The sequence below is a fragment of the Moschus berezovskii genome, chromosome 8 (assembly GCF_049115385.1).
Source record: "Moschus berezovskii isolate FMDL1 chromosome 8, NW_MosBer_1.0, whole genome shotgun sequence".
Classification (NCBI taxonomy): Eukaryota; Metazoa; Chordata; class Mammalia; order Artiodactyla; family Moschidae; genus Moschus; species Moschus berezovskii.
In genome coordinates, this window is record NC_142467.1 from 70,826,920 (window position 1) to 70,849,268 (window position 22,349).

A 22,349-nucleotide genomic window follows, 5' to 3' on the forward strand; every position below is an offset into this window, starting at 1 on the left:
TAGTTGAAAGCCTAAACATGTGAGTATTCTAGGGTTTATACGTTTTCCTCAATTAAAAAAAAACTTCAATATTGCTTGACTAGTCATTCTTTCAACAAATATTTATTGTGAGGGGGGATGTAGGAACATTATAATAAAGATTTGTGATCAACAGATTTTTAATAACCAGTAATCTAATTTGTTGATGACAGTTTAGTAAAAAATCCAAAACTAGATGTCTATCTCCATTTCAAAGTACAACAGAAACAACATTTACAGATATATTGTGTATGTAACTTCTCTCAAGGATTTCTTGTATAATCACTTTGCACAGCCTTGAACTCTAGGGCAAGTCAACGTAATCTTATTCATAGGCAGCACATCGGTCCATACACTTTTGCAGAGCTCCCTTGACCTCACTGTTCCTCAGACTATAGATGAGGGGGTTCAGCACAGGGGTAAAGATAGTATAGTACACTGATACAACCTTATTGTAGTTAGCTGACCTATAGGATTTAGGTTTCATGTAGGTAAAAATTCCAGCTCCAAAAAAGAGTCCCACCACAGACAGGTGTGAGGAGCAAGTGGCAAATGCCTTCTTGAAGGCTTCATTAGAATGCATCCGGAGAACGGCAGCAAGGATAAGACTATAGGAAATCAAGATGAGGGAAATGGGGATCAGGAGCATTAACACACAGCAGATGTACATGACATACTCAAAGACAGAAGTGTCAGCACAAGCTAAACGCACAAGAGTGGGAGCGTCACAAAAGAAATGATCAATCTCATGTGTGCTGCAAAATGAGAAGTTCAGGGTAGCAGAAGCCTGCATGAGTCCATCAGCTGCGCCAAGGAGCCAAGACCCCAAAATCATACTGAGGCATAATTTCCAACTCATGAGGACTGGGTATCTCAGTGGATGACAAACAGCAACATAGCGGTCATAGGACATGGCTGCTAAGAGGAAGCACTCACCCCCTCCTAAAGTGAGAAAGAAGAAGATCTGGAACCCACAGCTAGTGGGGGAGATAAACTTCCTGCCAGTCAAATAGTCAACGGCCATTTTGGGCACAATGGTGGAAATCAGCATGAGGTCCATGAGGGAGAGTTGGCTCAGTAGGAAGTACATGGGCCTGTGGAGTCGGGGGTCCAGGAGAATCAGGAGAAGCATGAGGGCATTGCCCACTAGGGAGGTGAAGGCAACTATCAGAACCAACACAAAGAGAAACTGGTGGGCTCCAGTGTGGTTAAAGAGACCTAGGAGAATGAAATCTGCAGTGATATTCCAGTTTTCCATGATTTCAAACAAGAGAGATGCTGCAAATGGAGAAATAGATGATGATTACATATAAATAACATACTGAAATCTATTGAAACACACTAAAATCCAATAATTCTTGACACTGATTAAACTTTAAAGGCATTTTTACTTTCAAAATAAGAAGACTTATATTTTTATGCCTAGGTCATGGAAGAACTGAGTCTGCAAATGGAAATACAATTTGCAAATGTTAGTGCATTTACTTCAAACTTGCCAAGCTATACACTGAAATCAATAATGACCTTCTTACAACATTTCCCCCCAAAGTAATCCCATAACACTAAATGCAAACTTTCATAACTGAAAGGGCATTTTGCGTAGGGAGAAGTTTTACCTGCAAAGTCACAGAAACACAAACTTTACTGAATAAAGAAAAATAAATAAATAAAGCTTATTATTTCTTTATGTAAGTTCAGTCACTCAGTCGTGTCTGACTCTTTGCGACCCAATGGACTGCAGCACGCCAGGCTTCCCTGTCAATCACCAACTCCCAGAGCTTGCTCAAATTCATGTTTTTATGTAAACAGAGCTACAGAGCTAAATTAATTTCTTCTTCAGTTTCAGGAAGATCTAAGTCCTTAAAAGCAATTCCATCTCTGAAATCCTGGAACCAAAACTGTTCTATTAATAGCTAGTTGAATAAATGCAACAATAACTGCAGGAGTAAGATGCTAATTCAGCTTCAAAGCTAAGCTGTGATTCGATGAAGTTACATGGTAGAGGGAGTCCACTTCTTCCACAGTTACTCCTTTTACCCCCACCTTTTACATCCATCCCATACTAGACTGCAATTAGGAAGTAGAAAAGTACCGCAAAAGGCTCATTCAATCCTTTATTCTATAGCTTGATTATCATCATTGTACTGGCAGCATCACACTGAAGGGTTTTAGCCAGTTGTTTTAAAGTTAAATATCATGAAAATACAATTTCTATTTGTAAAATGTATTTCATTTTCCAGAGCTTAGTGATCTGCACACTATCATATCTCTAATAATCAGTTTGAACCACTAATAACTATATACAATCCTAATTACAACCCTCAGTATCATTCTTCTGAGGACCTCAAAATATCCTAACATACTTTTGAGTTGAAGCCTTATTTTTTATTGTTTTCATTACTTTTATTGTTGAAGGTTGATAGAAGTTAATTGTTTACAATTTAATGGGTAACTCAGTGACTGCAGGGTGTTTGGCAAGTTTCTAAAATTAGCTTAAGTATACCATCAATACAATGAAATTAAGTGCTTCCACACTGTTGTGAATCCATCACTGATATTAATCCCCAGACTCCTCATCATTTCCAACTGACACTATTAACAATTAAACAATAACAATAATTATCTGTTACCCCTTCTCATCAGTTCCTGGAAATCACTGGTCTACTTTCTATCTCTATAAATTTGACTATTATAGGAATAATAGATAAATCATACAGTATTGTTTTTATTTTCTTTTCGATTATCTGATTTCACTTATCATAATATCCTCACAGGAATAATAGATAAATCCTACAGTATTTTTTTTTATTATCCTATTTACCTTATCATAATACCCTCACAGTTTGTCCATGCTGTAACATGACTGTGTAGATCACAATAAACTGTGGAAAATTCTTCAAGAGATGGGAAGAGCGACCACCAGACCTACCTCTTGAGAAATCTGTATGCAGGTCAGGAAACCACAGTCAGAACTGGACATGGAACAACAGACTGGTTTCAAATGGGAAAAGAAGTATTTCGGGGCTGAATATTGTCACCCTGCTTATTTAACTTAGATGCAGAGTACATCATGATAAAAGCTGGGCTGCATGAAGCACAAGCTGGAATCAAGATTGCCAGGAGAAATATCAATAACCACAGATATGCAAATGACACCACCCTTATGGCAGAAAGTGAAGAAGAACTAAAGAGCCTCTTGATGAAAGTGAAAGAGGAGAGTGAAAAAGTTGGCTTAAAGTTCAACATTCAGAAAACTAAGATTATGACATCTGATACCATCACTTCATGGCAAATAGATGGGGAAACAGTGGCTGACTTTATTTCTTGGGGGCTCCAAAATCACTGCATATGGTGACTGCAGCCATGAAATTAAAAGACGCTTACTCCTTGGAAGAAAAGCTATGATCAACATAGACAGCATATTAAAAAGCAGAGACATTACTCTGCCAACAAAGGTCCGTATAGTCAAAGCTATGGTTTTTCCGGTAGTCATGTATGGATGTGAGAGTTGGACTATAAAGAAAGCTGAGCACCAAAGAATGATGTTTTGAACTCTGGTGTTGCAGAAGACCCTTGAGAGTCCCTTGGACTGCAAGGAGATCCAACCAGTCCATCCTAAAGGGAATCAGTCCTGAATATTCATTGGAAGAAGTGATGCTGAAGCTGAAACTCCAATACTTTGGCCACCTGATACGAAGAGATGACTCATTTGAAAAGACCCTAATGCTGGGAAATATAGAAGGTGGGAGGAAAAGGGGACGACAGAGGATGAGATGGTTGGATGGCATCACTGACTCAATGGACATGAGTTTGGGTAAACTCCAGGTATTGGTGATGGACAGGGAGGCCTGGCGTGCTGTGGTCTGAGGGGTCGCAAAGCGTCGGACACGACTGAGCAACTGAACTGAACTGAACTGAACATGGGTCAGAATTTCATTCCATTTTAAGAATGAGCAATGTTCTTTTGTAAGCCTGTACTACATTTTATTTATAAATTCATTCCATTTATGGACATTTGTGTTGCTTCCCCTCCATTTTTGCATATGGGTATCAATTAATTTAATGGGACTTTTTTGTTACCACATGTGTATGTCTGTGCATGCTCAGTTGTATCCAATTATTTGTGCCCCCATGAACTGTAGCCCACCAGGGTCCTCTGTCCGTGAAATTTTCCAGTCAAGAATATTGGAATGGATTGCCATTTCCATCTCCAAGGGATCTTCTAGACCCAGGGATCAAATCCAGGTCTCATGTGTCTCCTGCTTTGGCAGAAAGGTTCTTTACCAGCTGAGCCAACAGTGAAGCCCTCACACATGGTAATTATTTTTAATTTTGTAAAGATAAATATATATAGTATAACTATTTTAAACTTTGTGCTTGATTTTTGCTTATATCATTCAAGAAAGGTTTTTATGTTTTTAAATAATAAGTATAGCTTACACGAATTTTCATTTTACAAAGTATATTTTCTTATAACTATACCACTTGTATTGAAATGCATTATCAAATATGAGATCATTAACTCCTAACTTTACAATGGAAATAGTGATATAGCTATACATTTCATTTTTAGGTTTAATACATATAAACACAAGCAGTCATCATGAATATAAATGATCAGTCAGCATGATAATAGTGTTCAGATGATTTTATGGGAAGGTAAAGGTCAACTAACTGTATCAATTAAACAAATCAGTAGTAAATTATTTTATTTCCTAAGATGTGATAGTGTTTCATTTTTTAATTAAAATTTCTATCTTTTCATATTACTAAATGAAATATTTGCCACTATTTAGAACATTTATGACACGTTTGAAGTGTGCATTCAGTTGTATCTGACCCTGAGATCCTGTGGACTGTAGCCCATCAGGCTCCTCTGTCCTTGGGATTTTTCAGGCAAGAATACTGGAGTGGGTTATCATTTCCTACTCCAGAGGATTTTCCTGACCCAAAGATCAAACCCTCATCTCTTTCCTCTCCTTCATTGGAAGGCTGGTTCTTTACCAGCTGACCCACCGGGGAAGTCCCCAGAATGCCCCTATTCTGAAGGATAATTTTTAACAAAATTGACTATGGAATCACAATGTGGTGAAATTGTAAATGAGAACTCAACTCATCTTCAAATAAAGTATTTACAATGATATTAAGGGCAAGTATAAAAGCTCACTTCTACCTAGTGTAGGAATAGAAATACTCTAAAATAAATGTTTTCTTTTTTGTCACATGGTTTCAGGATGCTAGAAATGTTCTGTCATTTCTTCTGTCTTTATAGTCCTTCATTTAGAATGGAGCTAAAATTGTGATATTTTTACTTTAAGTCACAAACACATCTCTTTTACTATAGTACCAGAAGGTTCAGGTATAACCTCTCTTATTTTCTCATAATCACAGAATATTTAAATTGCCTATGATTTTTTCTATATTTTTCTAATCTTTGTTGCCTTAACATTAAAACTTTAAATTTTCCCCCAGAATGTTGAGAGGATTTATTAATCTAGTCTGTAAAAAATAAAATAGCAACAGCCAAATCAAATGTGGAATTGGCAGGTTTATACAAGTATTTTAATCTGATGACTGTATCAGGTAACATGTTTTAGTTCTTCAGATTATAGAATAGATAATTAATTGGATTTTGTTTGTAAAAGTATAGAGAAAATAATATGACTATGGACTTTCAAGAACTCAAATTTCATAAGCATAGCTGATAAATATTTAGAGATTAATATCACTTACTCATGTAAGATATAAAGTATGAACTCCAACAGTCTGGATCTGCATCCTATCTGAGTGGCATCCTCCTAATGTTCCTCTTTGAGTGGAGGAAGGCTTTTCTAGTCTTGCAGCACCAAACTTACTCAATAATACTCACCTGCAGTGACCTATTAAGGGTTCTGGCCTATTGCCATTTTTCTAAATTTACTATCCCATTAATATGTTAGAGCTGCATAAGTATGACTTTTTGGATGCTGAAGTTGTTTACTTTTCAAGGTTTTCAGAGATCCTCAGAGCTGTTTACTTTTCAAGGATTTTAGAGATCAATATACATCCCTACATGCTTTCAAAATAATAAAGAATTCATTACAAGAAAACAGTAAAATGAAAATAAGCCTGGAAAGAGATTTCTATTTGAAATACTCTAAGGAGTGGATTGATCTGATCCTAGTATTACCTGTTTGAACTTTAATGAAGAGTGTATTATTGAAAGACGAGTTTTGGTCAAATTCAGCAGTTACATTGATAAAGTCTATGGTAGAATTCAGCTTTTTTTCCCTGAATTTACTAATATTTGGTAGAATCACTATGTATTATAAGTTCTATTTAGTTTGTGTCTATGTAATATAATTGTATATAATTTTATATTTATATGTTTGTGTCTATGTAATAAAATCCATTATCATAATAAGGGCATTATAGCAGATAATATATATTCTGCAAAAAACTTTGCAATTTGATTCTATCTGGGATAAATTTTGCAATTTTAATATTGTTTTACTTCGCATTTTAAAAGTCAAGGAAAAGCATTTTTTTTCATTGCATTTTTACCACCTCAGTGATACTGTCTAAGAGTAAATATAAGTATGACCTTCCACAATTGTAAGATATGTATGCATATATATATATATATGACTACTGTCATGAAATTAAAATTAAAAAATGTTTGTTCCTTGGAAGAAAAGCTATGACAAACCTAGACTCTGTTAAAAAGCAGAGACATTATTTTACCAAAAATGTCCATATAGCCAAAGCTATGTTTTTCCAGTAGTCATGTATGGATGTGAGAGCTGGACCATAAAGAAGGCTGAGTATTGAAAAATTGATGCTTTTGGACTGTGCTTTTGGAGAGACTCTTGAGAGTCACTTGAACTGCAAAGAAATCAAACCTGTCAATCCTAAAGGAAATCAATCCTACATATTCATTGGAAGGATTAATGCTGAAGCTTAAATACTTTGGCCACCTTATGTGAATAATTGGAACATTAGAAAACACCCTGATGCTGGGAAAAATTAAAGGTGGGAGGAGAAGGGGACAAGAGAGGATGAGATGTTTGGATGGCATCACTGACTTGATGGACATGAGTTTGAGCAAACTCTGGGAGATTATGAAGGACAGGGGAACCTGGTACATGGCAGTTCATCAGGTTGCAAAGAGTCAGACATGACTGAACCACTGAACATATATCTATTTATCTATCTATATGTATATTTTTCTAATGGAATAGTTATTGAAAAAAGATGACTCTGTAAAAACATATGATATTGTAATTGCTTAATCCAAGTGAGATGTAATAGTTATTTTGTTTGTTTAAGGAATCGAGAAAAGCCCAGATTTTAGTTGTCAACATTATAGGAATCAGTGAACTAAAGTGGATGGGAAAGGGCGAATTTAATTCAGATGACCATTACATCTACTACTGTGGGCAAGAATCGCTTATAAGAAATGGATTAGCCCAAATAGTCAGCAAGAGAGTCTGAAATGGACTACTTGGATGAAATCTCAAAAATGGCAGAATGATCTTGGTTCATTGTCGGGGCAAATATATAAAGTAATCCAAGTCTATGCCCCAACCAATGATGCTGAAGAAGCTGAAGCTGAATGGTTCAGTGAAGACCTACAAGACCTTCTAGAACTAACACCATCATAGGTAACTGAAATGCAAAAGTAGGAAGTCAAGCGATACATGGAGTAACAGGCAAGTTTGACATTGGCATACAAAATGAAGCAGGGAAAAGGCTAACAAGAGTTTAGACATGAGGATGCACTGGTCATAGCAAACACCCTCTTTCAACAATACAAGAGATGACTCGACACATGGATATCACCAGATGGTAAATACCGAAATCATATTGATTACATTCTTTGCAGTTGAAGATGGAGAAGCTCTATACAGTCAGCAAAAAACAAGACTGGAATCTGACTGTAATTCAGATCATGAACTCCTTATTACAAAATTCAGACCTAAATTGAGGAAAGTACAGAAAACAACCAGGCCATTCAAGTATGACCTAAATCAAATCCCTTATGATTATACAGTGGACATGACAAATAGATTCAAGGGATTAGATCTGATAGACTGAGAGCCAGAAGAACTATGGATAGAGGTTCATAACATTGTACAACAGGTGATAATCCACAAGAAAAAGAAATGCAAAAAGGTGATATGGTTGTCTGAGGAGGCTTTACGAACAGCTGAGAAAAGAAGAGGTGAAAAGAAAAGATATACCCATCTGAATGCAGAGTTCCAATGAAGAGCAAAGAGAGATAAGAAAGTATTTTTAAGCCATCTTCTTAAGCAAGTAGTGCAAAGAAACAGAGGAAAACAATAGAGTGGGAAAGACTAGAGATCTCTTCAGGAAAATTAGAGATAGCTAGGGAATATTTCATGCAAAAATGGGCACAATATAGGACAGAAATGGTATAGGCCTAACAGAAGCAGAAGAAATAAAGAAGAGGTGGCAAGAATACACACAACTATACAAAAAAGATCTAATGACCCAGATAACCACGACTCACCTAGAGCCAGACATCCTGGAGTATGAAGTCAAGAGAACTTTAAGAAGCATCATGACAGACAAGTTGGCAGAAGTGATGGAATTCCAGCTGAGTTATTTCAAATCCTAAAAGATGACGTTGTTAAAGCGCTGCACTCAATATGTCTGTAAAGATGGAATACTCAGCAGTGGGCACAGGACTGGAAAAGGCCTATTTTCATTCTGATCCCCAAAAAGGGCAATGTCAAAGAATATTCATGCAATTGCACCATAGCACTTATTTCACATGTTAGCAAGATAATGCTCAAAATTCTTTAAGCTAGACTTCAAGAGTACATGAAATGAAAACTTCCAGATATACAGGCTGGATTTAGAAAAGGCAGAACAAGAGATTAAATTGCAAACAACCACTGGATCATAGGAAAAGCAAGAGAATTCCAGGAAAATATCTACTTTTGCTTCACTGATTATGCTAAAACCTTGTGTGGATCACAACAAACTGTGGAATATTCTTAAAGAGACTGGAATAACAGATCACCTTACCTGCCTCCTGAGAAACCTGTATGCAGTCAAGAAGCAACAATTAGAACTGGACATGGAACAATAGCTTGGTTCAAAATTGGGAAAGGAATACATCAAGGCCGTATGTTGTCACCCTACTTATTTAACTTCTATGCAGTGTTCAGTTCAGTTCTGTTCAGTCACTCAGTCGTGTCCAACTCTTTGCGACCACATGGACTGCAGTACACCAGGCTTCCCTGTCCATCACCAACTCCCAGAGCTGACTCAAACTCGTGTCCATTCAGCCGGTGAATGCCATCCAACCATCTCATCCTCTGTCATCCCTTTCACCTCCCACCTTCAATCTTTCACAGCACTAGGGTCTTTTCAAATGAGTCAGTTCTTTGCATCATGTGGCCAAAGTATTGGAGTTTCAGCTTCAGCATCAGTCCTTCCAATGAATATTCAGGACTGATTTCCTTTAGGATGTACTGGTTGGATCTCCTTGCAGTCCAAAGGACTCTCAAGAATCTTCTCCAAGACCACAGTTCAGAAGCAGCAGTTCTTCAGTGCCCAGCTTTCTTTATAGTCCAGTTCTCACATCCATACATGACTACTGGAAAAAGCATAGCTTTGACTAGATGGACTTTTGTTGGCAAAGTAATGTCTCTGCTTTTCAATAAGTCTAGGTTTGTCACAGCTTTTCTTCCAAGGAGAGTCTTTTAATTTCATGGCTGCAGTCACTATCTGCAGTGATTTTGGAAACCCCCAAAATAAAGTCTCTCAGTGTTTCCATTATTTCCCTATCTGTTTGCCATGAAGTGATGGGATTGGACGCCATGAAGTGATGGGATTGGACTCCATGATCTTAGTTTTTTTAATGTTGAGTTTTACGACAGCTTTTTCACTCTCCTCTTTCAGAGTACATCATGCAAAATTCTGGGTGAATGAAGCACAAGCTGGAATCAAGATTGCCATGAGAAATATAAATAACTTTCAGTTATGCAGATGATACCATTCTTATGCAGAAATCAAAGAGGAACTAAAAAGCCTCTTAATGAAAGTGAAAGTGGAGAGTGAAGAAGTTGTGTTAAAACTCAACATTCCAAAAACTAAGATCTTGGCGTCTGGTCCTATCACTTCACAGCAAATATATGTGGCAGACTTTATTTTTGGGGAGTCCAACATCACTGCAGACAGTGATTGCAGCTATAGAATTAAAAGGCGCTTTCTCCTTGAAAGAAAAGCTATGATAAAGTTCAGTTCAGTCGCTCAGTCGTGTCCAACTCTTTGCGACCCCATGAATCACAGCACGCCAGGCCTCTCTGTCCATCACCAACTCCCGGAGTTCACTCAAACTCATGTCCATCGAGTCGGTGATGCCATCCAGCCATCTCATTCTCTGTCGTCCCCGTCTCCTCCCACCCCCAATCCTTCCTAGCATCAGACTCTTTTCCAGTGAGTCAACTCGTCGCATGAGGTGGCCAAAGTACTGGAGTTTCAGCTTTAGCGTCAGTCCTTCCAATGAACACCCAGGATTGATCTTCTTTAGAATGGACTGGTTGGATCTCCTTGCAGACAGGGTTAAAAAGCTGAGATATTAATTTGCCAACAAGGTCTATATAATTAGAGTTATGGCTTTTCCAGTAGTCACGTACAGACGTGAGAGTTGGACCATCAAGAAGGCTGAGTGCTGAATAATTGATCCTTTCTATCCGTAGTTCTGGAGAAGACTCTCCAGAGTCCCTTGGACAGCAAGGAGAGCAAGCCTGTTAATCTAAAGGAAATCAATGATGAATATTCATTGCAAGAACTGATCCTGAGGCTGAAGCTCCAATACTTTGGCTACCTGATGTGAAGAGCCAACTCATTGGAAAAGACCCTGATGCTGGGAAAGATTGAAGGCAGGAGGAGAAGGGGACGATGGAGGATGAGATGGTTGAATGGCATTACTCGCTCAGTCAACATGAGTTTAAGCAAACTTTGGGAGATGGTAAAGAACAGGGAATCCTGGCATGCTGCAGTCCATGGAGTTGCAAAGTCAAACACAACTGAGTGACTGAATGACAACAATAAACTGTGGGCATAGCTTTCAGAAACCAAATTTCTACCAGACCCTCATTTTAGTGAGAGGAGGACAGGATGTTTTCCAACTCTTCTCTGGGAGACATGTGGAAGTTAGATATTCAAGCTTTTGAAATTTTCAAAATTTTGAGAAGAACATCTAACACCTGGCTAGAATGTAGAGTCAAGAAGTCACATATGAATGGACAGGAAGCAAGGGTAGTAAACATTACTCTATCGTTGCCTTCTCTACTCTCAGAGTTAGGGGACACTTTAGGGGGGACATGTTAGTTCATGGTACATAGACTCTGAGACTGAGATAGTAATGTTCTTAGCTTCTCAGTTGTGTCCTACTCTTTAGGACTTCATGGATTGTAGCTTGCCAGGCATGGAGGAAGTTTATTGTTCTTAGAATCAACTTGCTTGGAATAAAAGAAACAGAAATGGGCACAGTGATGTTGAACCTTGATATTGTCAGAAGATTAACCCAGGAAGATTTAAGACATGCCCCCATCAATTTCCTGTAGTAGGTCAAGAGGTCTCCTTTGTGCCCCCACAGAAGCATTGGTTGAATGTGGCCTTTTCCCAGTGAGGAAACATAACTTTACACAACATAGTTTTTCTCACATAAAAACAATGTTATGAGAAGGACTAGCAAGAATATTTGATGCTAGTACCCTTAGTAGGCAGGGGAATAAGTACTTCTGTCCTGAAAGGGGAAGGGGAATATGGGAGCACAGAGCAATATATGGAACACTCCATAAACCATATTCAGTAAGAAGTCTAAGTGAAGGGACCCTTGATTGTCATTCACAGAAGTTGGTTTCTGGTAGCACAGACCAGGTACATCATGTGATTTTAGAATCAGAACATACCTAGCAAGTATGATTATTTCAGTAAAAATATGGCTTCTTTCCTGTACAAAATTATAGGGGAGTTAAGAATTTGTCCACAAGGAGCATGCTCAAATGAAGAAATCAAATCATCTTTTGACACACCTAGCTTTTGATTTAAAAGAACTGGCTTTTTCTTTTTTTTTGCTTTCTGTTTTTGCTTTTACTGATGTATAATTGCTTTAAAATGTTGTGCATTTTCTGCTGTATAAGGAAGTGAATCAGACATGTGTATACATATATCCCTTCTTTCTTGAACCTCCCTCTCAGTCCCTTCATCCCACCCATCTAAGTCATCACAGAGCACCAAATGAGCTCCTGGAGCCTTAAAGCAGTTTCCCACTAGCTATCTGTTTCTAACATGGCAGACAGTGTACATTTGTTCTTTTTTGTTTAGTCACTAAGTCACGTTCTGACTCTTTTGTGACCCCATGGACTGTGACCTACTAGGCTCCTCTGTCCATGGAATTTCCCAGCCAAGAACACTGGAGTGTGTTCCATTTCTTTGTCCAGGAGACCTTCCTGACCCAAGGATTGAACCCATGTCTCCTGCATTGCCTTGTATTGCAGTGATTTCTTTGGGATTGAGCCATCAGGGAAACCCAGTCAGTACACATATGCAAACTCAATTTCCTGAATCACTGATTGAGCCTATAGCCTTACTTCCTGCCCCAGGCTTGTTTGCCAGTTCTCTGCCTCTGTATCTCTATTCCTGCCCTGCAAATAGGTTCATCTGTACAATTTTTCTAGGTTTCACATATATACAAGGCACATATCTGATAACAGCATCAGTTTTATTTTTTATTTATTTTTATTTATTTTTTATTGGAGGCTAATTATTTTACAATATTATATTGGTTGGTTTTGCCATACATTGACATGAATCCGCCCCGGGTGTATATGAGTTCCCCTTATTGAACCCCCCTCCCACCTCCCTCCTCCCTTTATCCTCCCTCTGGGTCATCCACGCACACTAGCCCCGAGCATCCTGTAACATGCATCGACCCTGAACTGGTGATTCGTTTTACATATGACAACATACATGTTTCAATGCCATTCTCCCAAATCATCCCACCCTCACCCTCTCCCACAGAGTCCCAAAGACTGTTCAATACATCTGTGTCTCTTTTGCTGTCTCGTATACAGGGTTATCATTTGCATCTTTCTAAATTCCATATATTTGCGTTAGTGTACTGTATTGGTGTTTTTCTTTCTGGCTTACTTCACTCTGTATAATAGGCTCCAATTTCATCCACCTCATTAGAACTGATTCAAATGCATTCTTTTTAATGGCTGAGTAATACTTCATTGTGTATATGTACCAAAGCTTTCTTATCCATTCATCTGCAGATGGACATCTAGGTTGCTTCCATGTCCTGGCTATTATAAAAGTGCTGCAGTGAACATTGGAGTACATATGTGTCTTTCAGTTCTGGTTTCCTCGGTGTGTATTTCCAGGAGTGCGATTGTTGGATCACATGGCAGTTCTGTTTCCAGTATTTTGAGGAATCTCCACACTGTTCTCCATAGTGGCTGTACTAGTTTGCATGCCCACCAACAGTGTAAGAGGGTTCCCTTTTCTCCACACCCTCTCCAGCATTTATTGCATGGAGAAAATAATAGCAAATGAAGCAACTGATAAAGGATTATTCTCCAAAATATACAAGCAGCTCCTGCAGCTCAATTCCAGAAAAATAAATGACCCAGTCAAAAAATGGGCCAAAGAACTAAACAGACATTTCTCCAAAGAAGACATAAAGATGGCTAACAAACACATGAAAAAATGCTCAACATCCCTCATAATCAGAGAAATGCAAATCAAAATCACAATGAGATACCATTTCACACCAGTCAGAATGGCTGATAACAGCATCAGTTTTAAACTAGGAAACTGGAACTCTATCCAAAAGACCTTAAAGTAAATCTAATAGAAAGCAACAAAGTCCCAAATAGACGAGTGGGAGTAGTAAGGAGAAAGCACTCTATTTTAACCCTTTAGTGTCAATTCAGAGTCTGTAACCAACAATTCTCAAAAGATCTAAGGATTTTGCTCATGCTAGTCTGTGGAAAATTCTGAAAGAGATGGGAATACCAGACCACCTGACCTGCCTTTTGAGAAACCTGTATGCAGGTCAGGAAGCAACAGTTAGAACTGGACATGGAACAACAGACTGGTTCCAAATAGGAAAAGGTGTACGTTAAGGTTGTATATTGTCACCCTGCTTATTTAACTTATATGCAGAGTACATCATGAGGAACGCTGGGCTGGAAGAAGCACAAGCTGGAATCAAGATTGCCGGGAGAAATATCAATAACCTCAGATATGCAGATGACACCACCCTTATGGCAGAAAGTGAAGAGGAACTCAAAGGCCTCTTGATGAAAGTGACAGAGGAGAGTGAAAAGGTTGGCTTGAAGCTCAACATCCAGAAAATGAAGATCATGGCATCTGGTCCCATCATTTCTTGAGAAATAGATGGGGAAACAGTGGAAACCATGTCAGACTTTATTTTTTGGGGCTCCAAAATCACTGCAGATGCTGATTGCAGCCACGAAATTAAAAGACGCTTACTCCTTGGAAGGAAAGTTATGACCAGCCTAGATAGCATATTAAAAAGCAGAGACATTACTTTGCCAACCAAGTTCCGTCTAGTCAAGGCTATGGTTTTTCCAGTGGTCATGTATGGATGTGAGAGTTGGACTGTGAAGAAAGCTGATCACCGAAGAATTGATGCTTTTGAACTGTGGTGTTGGAGAAGACTCTTGAGAGTCCCTTGGACTGCAAGGAGATCTAACCAGCCCATTCTAGAGGAGATCAGTCCTGGGTGTTCATTGTAAGGACTGATGCTAAAGCTGAAGCTGCAATACTTTGGCCACCTCAAGCGACGAGTTGACTCACTGGAAAAGACTCTGATGCTGGGAGCGATTGGGGGTAGGAGGAGATGAGGACGACAGAGAATGAGGTGGCTGGATGGCATCACCGACTCGATGGACATGAGTTTGAGTGAACTCCGGGAGTTGGTGATGGACAGGGAGGCCTGGCGTGCTGTGGTTCATGGGGTCGCTAAGAGTCGGACACAATTGAGTGACTGAACTGAACTGAACTGAACTGAGTGTGTCTATGCTCTGCGCTATTTCCTGAATTTCATTACCCAAATTTTTATGTTGGATACTCTTGCTCCAAATGTGAATGTTTTTGGAGAAAAAGCTTATAAAAAGCTCATTTAAGTGAAATTAAGTAATGCAGTTGGGTCCTTGATCTGTAGGATTTGTGTGCTTGTAAGAGGAAGGGAGAGCAAAGCTCAACCTTTCTCTCTTCACAGACACTGAGAAAAAGCCATGTGAGGATATAAAGATAAGGCAGCCTCTATAAATTCTGAAGTGAGGCCTCCCTGGGAACCAAGTTAGCTAGCACCTGAATCTTAGACTTCTCAACACCCAGAGCTCTGAAAAATAGGTGTTTTGATCCTCCCTGTCTATGGCATTTTGCTACGCAAGCCCAGGCTAAAAATTCCACCCACTCTGGTAAATGGCTACTGTATCCCTGAGAAAGATCGGTTTATATTTGAACATATAAAATTATTGTTGAATTGTTAGCCCTTTCTCCGGGTGACCTGGTCTCTTTCATTGGGTGAACTCTGGGACTGAAAAATAACTCGAAGCATGAGACAAGGATATAGATCTTATTTTTTTCTTTCTCATGGTGCCTGTATCACTTTTTCACTCCCCAAGTCTTTATCTTTGCTGGTTCTATAAATTAATCAATATCTCTTGTGACTGCACATATATCTCACCTGAAGAGTGTCATTTTCATGAACAGTATGTAAATTATTCATCATGCCTCAGAAGTGTCTGTGGCATGGTCTGTAGAATTCTCAGATCCTTTACTTCTCACACGGTTTTTCCAGTAGTCATCTATGGATGTGAGAGTTGGAGTATAAAGAAAGCTTAGTGCCAATAAATTGATGCTTTTGAACTGTGGTGTTGGAGAAGACTCTTGACAGTCCCTTGGACTGCAAGGAGATCCAACCAGTCCATCCTAAAGGAAATCAGTCCTGAATATTCATTGGAAGGACTGATGCTGAAGTTGAAACTCCAATACTTTGGCCACCTGATGCAAATAACTGATTCGTTGGAAAAGCCCCTGATGCTGGGAAAGATTGAAGGCGGGGGAAGAAGGGGACGACAGAGAATGAGATGGTTGGATGGCATCACTGACTCAATGGACATAAGTTTGGGTAAACTCCAGGAATTTTTCAAAGGACAGGGAAGCCTGGAATGCGGCAGTCCATAGGGTCGCAAAGTGTCGGACACGACTGAACTGAATTGCATTGATTTCTAATTTTATTGATTTGAATCTTCTCCCTTTATTTTCTTAATTATTCTGGCTAACGGTTTATGTATTGTATTTATATTTCAAAGAATCAGCTTTTAGTTTTACTGATCTTTGCTATTGCTTTCTTCCTTTTTCATTTACTTTCACTCAGATTTTATGATTTCATTCCCTCTAACTTTGTTTTTGTTGTTGTTGTTGTACTTATTATTCTTTTTCTAATTATTAGGCCATTTATTTGAGATTTCTCTTGTTTTGTGAGGTAAGAATTTTTCTTTTCCCCCTTCAAGTGGGTTTATACACTTCCCTCTTAGAACTGCTTTTCACATATCCGGTATATTTGGGTCATCTTATTTTCATTTTAATTTGCTTCTGGTTACTTTTTTTATTTCCTTTTTTATTTCTGCAGAAACGCCTTGGTTGTTTTGAAGTGTATTACTTATCCTCCGCATGTTTGTGTTTTTTGCATTTTTTCCCTGTTTTTGATATGCAATCTCATATTATTGTGGTCAGAAAAATAGGCTTGATACAACTTCAATTTTCTTAAAACTACTGAGGCCTAATGTGTGACCAAAGGTGTGATCTATTGTGGAGAATGTTCCCTGTGGACTTGAGAAAGAAGTGTATTCTGCTAATATTGAATGGAATGCCCTATAAATACCAGTTAAGTTCATCTAGCCTAAAGTGCCTTTTAAGGCTTGTATTCCCTTATTCACTTTCTGTCCAGAGGATCTATCTATCGGGGTCCAGCCCCGATATGACCCAGGGTATCCTCGGGATGAACGGCGTCGGCGTTAGAGAGAGAGAGAGAGAAAGAGAGAGAGAGAGACAGGGGCTGATGATTCCTTGGTTTACGCTGGAAACCAATAAAACCCCAGCACGGGGCTTGCTCTGTTTACGTAGGCCGCAGGCGCCCTCTCGAATCACTTGAGGCACCCCACCAGGGCACCCCCTCGAGTGGGTCTTAGAAGCCCAGGCAGATAAGTAAACTCAGAGGGCCCAGCGCTCCAAGGATCTCAACCAGAAAAAGGAGAATAGAGAAAAGGATGGAAAAAGAGAAAGAACGACACGGGGAGACCAAGCTTCAGTGAGCAAGGCCCAAAACTTTATTTTCCAGTGCTGCTTTTATACCCTAAGTTATGCGCATAAGAAACAGAGAAAGGGAGGTATAGATTCACACCAAAATCACGTGGGGTCAGCAGTCTTGACCCTTATCAGGATCAGGGCTTATTTTTGTGTGATAAAAGTTTTAGGTGATTTACATCATCTTCTGGCCAGGGGGCCTGCTAACAGTTTTATGGCCCTCTCTCCTGACAATAGGTTAGTTAGCAAGTAAAAGACTTTTCTTTTAAGGTGACTTTCCTAAAGTTAGGTGGTAGACACATAACAAAGTTACATTCCTATAAGGCACCGGTGTAGTGAGCTGCAAGAAAGGAACTTATTAACTTAAGATCTGATGTGGTTAAGTCAAAGGATTAATATATTTCCAAGGATACAATAGATAGAGGAAACTGCAGCAAGCATTGATTCAACAATGAAATCTTTTCTAGTACTATTCTAGTGATTTTAACTTCTTCAACAGATTCCTGCATTTTAGGAGCCCGGACAAACTTGTCATGCAAGTTAGAAAGCTATCAGAGGGGCTTGGATTGGAATACTCCTATTAAGCCGAGGAGAACTTTTAAACTACAGCTCTGAATTAATGTTTTCAGAGAAAGGTGGTTGGGGGGAAACCCCCGTAAGTATTAGAGGACTTGGTAAGAGGCGTAAGATAGTAAATCAGTCAGATTCCGGTTTTCTTTGGGGTAGATGCTCAGGTAAGTCCAGGGGGCTCCTCGAGCCCTGATTAGCCTTTGCCCGTCAGGCCTCTTCCCCAATTGACCTTTGCCACGGGTAGGATTTCCCTCGCTGGCTCCCGGCATCTATCCATTGGTGTAAGTGTGGTGTGAATGTCCCCTAATAGTATTGTGTCAATTTCCCCTTACATGGCTGTTAGCTTTTGCCTTATGTATTGACATGGCTTTATGTTGGGTGAATTGTTGTTGTTCAGTCACCAAATCGTGTTCAACTTTTTGTGACCACATGGAACGCAGCACACCAGGCTTCCCTGTCCCTCATCATCTCCCAAAGTTTGCCCAAGTTCATGTCTACTGCATCAGTGATGCCATCCAGCTATCTCATCCTCTGACACCCTCTTCTCTTTCTACCCTCAACCTTTCCCAGCATCAGGGACTTTTCCAATAAATTGGCTCTTCACATCAGGTGACCAAAATACTGGAGCTTCAGCCTTAGCATCAGTCCTTCCAATGAGTATTCAGAATTGATTTCCCTTAAGATTGACTGGTTTGATCTCCTGTTGTACAAGGGACTCAGTTTTCTAAAGCACCACAGTTTGAAGGCATCAATTCCTTGGCGCTCTGCCTTCTTTACATTCCAACTCTCACAACTGTACATGAACACTAGGAAGACCATAGCCTTGACTATATGGACCTTTGTCATCAGAGTAATGTCTCTGCTTTTCAACATGCCATGAACTGTATAAAAAGACAAAAAAATATGGCACCAAAAGATGAGTCCCTCAGGTTGGAAGGTGTCCAATTTGCTACTGGGGAAGAGCAGAGGACAACTACTAATAGCCCCATAAAGAATGAAGTGGCTGGGCCAGAGTGGAAACAATGCTCAGTCGTCTGGTGATGAAAATAAAATCCGATGCTGCAAAGAACAGTATCGCATAGGTACCTGAAATGTTAGGTCTGTGAATCAAGGTAAATTGGACGTGGTTAAGCAGGTGGTAAAATAAGCATCAACATCTTAGAAATCAGTGAGCTGAAAAGGATGGGAATGGACAAATTTAACTCAGATGACCATTATATCTACTACTGTGGGCAAGAATCCCATGGACGAAATGGAGTAGCTCTAATCAGCAAAAGAGTCTGAAATGCAGTACTTGGGTGCACTAATGTTTACAAATATTATGTATTCTTGGTTTGATCTCTTGATAATCATGTTGTGTCAAAAAAAAAGTCTATTTTTTTTTCTGAAATGAGTGATGTTAGTCTAGCTTTCTTTGATATCCATTTACATGGAAGAACTTTTTCCATCCCCTTATTATCAGACTGTATGTATCCTTAGGTCTTAAGTGGATCTCTTGTAGAGGACATATTTACAGGTCTTATTTTTGTATTCATTCAGCCAGTCTCTGTCTTTTGGTCAGAGCATTTAATTCATTTAATTTCAAGTTACTTACTGATATGTAAGTTCCTGTTATTATTTTCTTAATTGTTTGGGGTTTGTTTATGTACATCTGTTAGTTCTCTTATTTTTCCCACCTAGAAAATTCCTTTCACTTTTATTGTAAAGCTGGTTTGATAGTCCTGCATTCTTTTTGCGTTGTTTGTCTGCAAAGCTTTTGGCTTCTCTGTCTAATCTGAATAAGATCCTTGCTGGATTGAGCAATCTTGGTTGTAGGGTCCCCACCACCCTTTTCATTGCATTAAATATGTGCTGCTACTCCATTCTGGCCTTCAGAGTTTCTGCTGAAAGTCACCAGTTAACCTTATGGGGATTCCTTTGTATGTTATTTATTGCTTTTCCCTTGCTGCTTTAAATATTTCTTGTGTGTGTGGTTAATTTTTGTTAGTTTGATTAATTCATTTCTCAGCATGCTTCTCCTTGGATTTTTTAAAGACAATCTCTTCAAATATTTTATCATACTTGTCTTTCTTTTCTTCTGGGACCCCTATAATTTGAAAATTGGTATGGATAATGTTGTCCCAGAGGTCTCTATGACTATCCTTAATTCTTTTCATTCTTTGTCTTTATTCTGCTCCTCAGCTTTTATTTCTAGCATTCTATCTTCCAACTCACTTATCCATTCTTCCATCTCAGTTTTTCTATTGATTTTTTTCTAGTATATTTTTAATTTCAGTTACTTTGTGCCTTTAATCACTGTTTGTTCCCCTGATGCAGGAATCTCTCCCCTGCTTCAGCCCCCCTCAACCCCCCCACCATGGTGCAGGTCTGGTCCTACTTCCTCCCCTTCTCCTTCTCCATTTTGTTCTTTCATCCTGCCAGTTAGTCATGGATCCTTATAGGCCTTTCCATTGACCAAGGCTTTCTGCTAGTGTTCAAATAGTTTTCTATGAGAATCATTGCATCTATAGATGTATCCTTAATGCATCTGTAAAGAGAGATGCATTCTATGTCCATCTACTCCTCTATCATCTTAGAACTCCTCAAGGATAAACACCTTTAAGTGAATGAATAAAACAGAAAATCTCAACAAAGAAAGAATAAAGTAAAAATGAATGGCCTTTATAGAACCAAAATGGACAGTAACAAAATAACTGGAGGAGGACATGGCAACCCACTCCAGTATTCTTGCCTAGAAAATACCCCTGGTGAGCTACAGTCCCTGGAGTTGCAAAGAGTTTGACACAGCTGAGCAACTGAGCTCAGCGCAGTAATAATAATAATAATAATAATATTTCTCTCTCTAGATTTGTTCAATAGCAAAATGGAAATGACAGATTGAGAATTGGTCATAATGATGACAAATCAATAGCAATTATCCAATCTAAAAAACAGCATAAAAAATTACTAAAAAAAATGAAAAGGCCTTGGAGAACCATGGGTCAATAACTAGATAAATATTTTAGACTTTGAATTGTTAAGGGAGAATAGAAAAGATTTAGTACTTAAGACAAATTTATAGAAATAGTGACTGAAAATTTCCCAAAAAACATATTTACAAAGCATTGAATGAGACCTTTCTCTAAAGTTGAGATGAATTGTAGTAGACTAAATACTTGTCCGTCAAGATATCAAGTACTAATCTCCTGTGACAATGGTCTTATATTACAAAGTTCTTGCAGATGTCATTAAGGAATTCAAGATGGGAGGATTATTTTAGTGTTGTCAGGATGGACGCTAAATGTCATAACATGCATCCTTACAGGAGGGAGACAGAGATTCAACAAAGTCAGAAGAAAAGAAGGCAATGTGAATAACTGGCACACAAGCAGAGTTTGGAGTCCTTCAACCACAAGACAAGAAATTTTGGCAAACACATGAAACTAGAACAGACAATGAAAAGATTATTCTCTGGGACCTCTTGAAGTAGTGAGCCCTACTGACACCTTGATTTCAACATAGTGGAATTCATTTTGGATCTTTGGCCTTTAAGAGCATGAGATAATACATTTCTGTTGTTTTAAAGCACAAAATTTTGGTAATTCATTTCAGCATCCACTAGAAACAGTGAATCTTGAGAATCATGGAACATCTTCAGCTGATTAATGTCAATCTGCCACCCAGTATGGAGAAGGGGATGAATAATAAATAATAATAATAAACAGTATACACATTAGAGTGTATATGCAAATTGCATATTTAAATATTTTACTTGTACAAATAATATAAAAGTATAAAATAGTATTTTTCACCATAGATTGCTACATAAATCCATAAACTTTTAAAAAATTAAATTATTCATTTTAATTGGAGGCTAATTACTTTATGATATTGTGGTGATTTTTGCCATACATCAACATGAATAAGCCATGGGTGTATATGTGCCCTCCCTCATCCTGAACACTCCTCCCACCTCCTTCCTCACCCCATCCCTCTGGGTAGTCCCAGAGCACCAGCTTTGAGTGCCCTGCTTCATGCATCGAACATGCACAGGTTATCTATTTTACATGTGGTAATGTACATGTTTCAATGCTATTCTCTCAAATCATCCCACCATTGCCTTCTCCCACTGAGTCCAAAAATTTGTTCTTTACATGTGTGTCTCTTTTGCTGCCTTGTACATGCAGTGATCATTGCTGTCTAAGTTCCATATATATGCATTAATATACTGTATTGATGTTTCTCTTTCTGACTTACTTCACTCTGTATAATAGGCTCCAATTTCATCCACCTCATTAGAACATAATTTTCTGTCTATATGATCTGCTTATTTGTGAAAGTGGGGAGTTAAAGTGCTCCAATATTATTATGTTACTGTTGATTTCTCTTTTTATGGTTGTTAGTATTTGCCTTTTATA

General features: G+C 38.6%; 1 protein-coding gene across 1 annotated transcript; it reads right to left on the reverse strand.

Moving 5' to 3' along the window:
* Positions 1–343: 343 nt before the first annotated feature.
* Positions 344–1,312, reverse strand: LOC129558736 (olfactory receptor 2T8-like). Its single transcript, XM_055430120.2, has one exon. It carries the CDS (start codon positions 1,274–1,276, stop codon positions 344–346), a length of 933 nt encoding a protein of 310 aa, XP_055286095.2. The 5' UTR covers positions 1,277–1,312.
* Between the last annotated feature and the right edge of the window lie 21,037 nt (positions 1,313–22,349).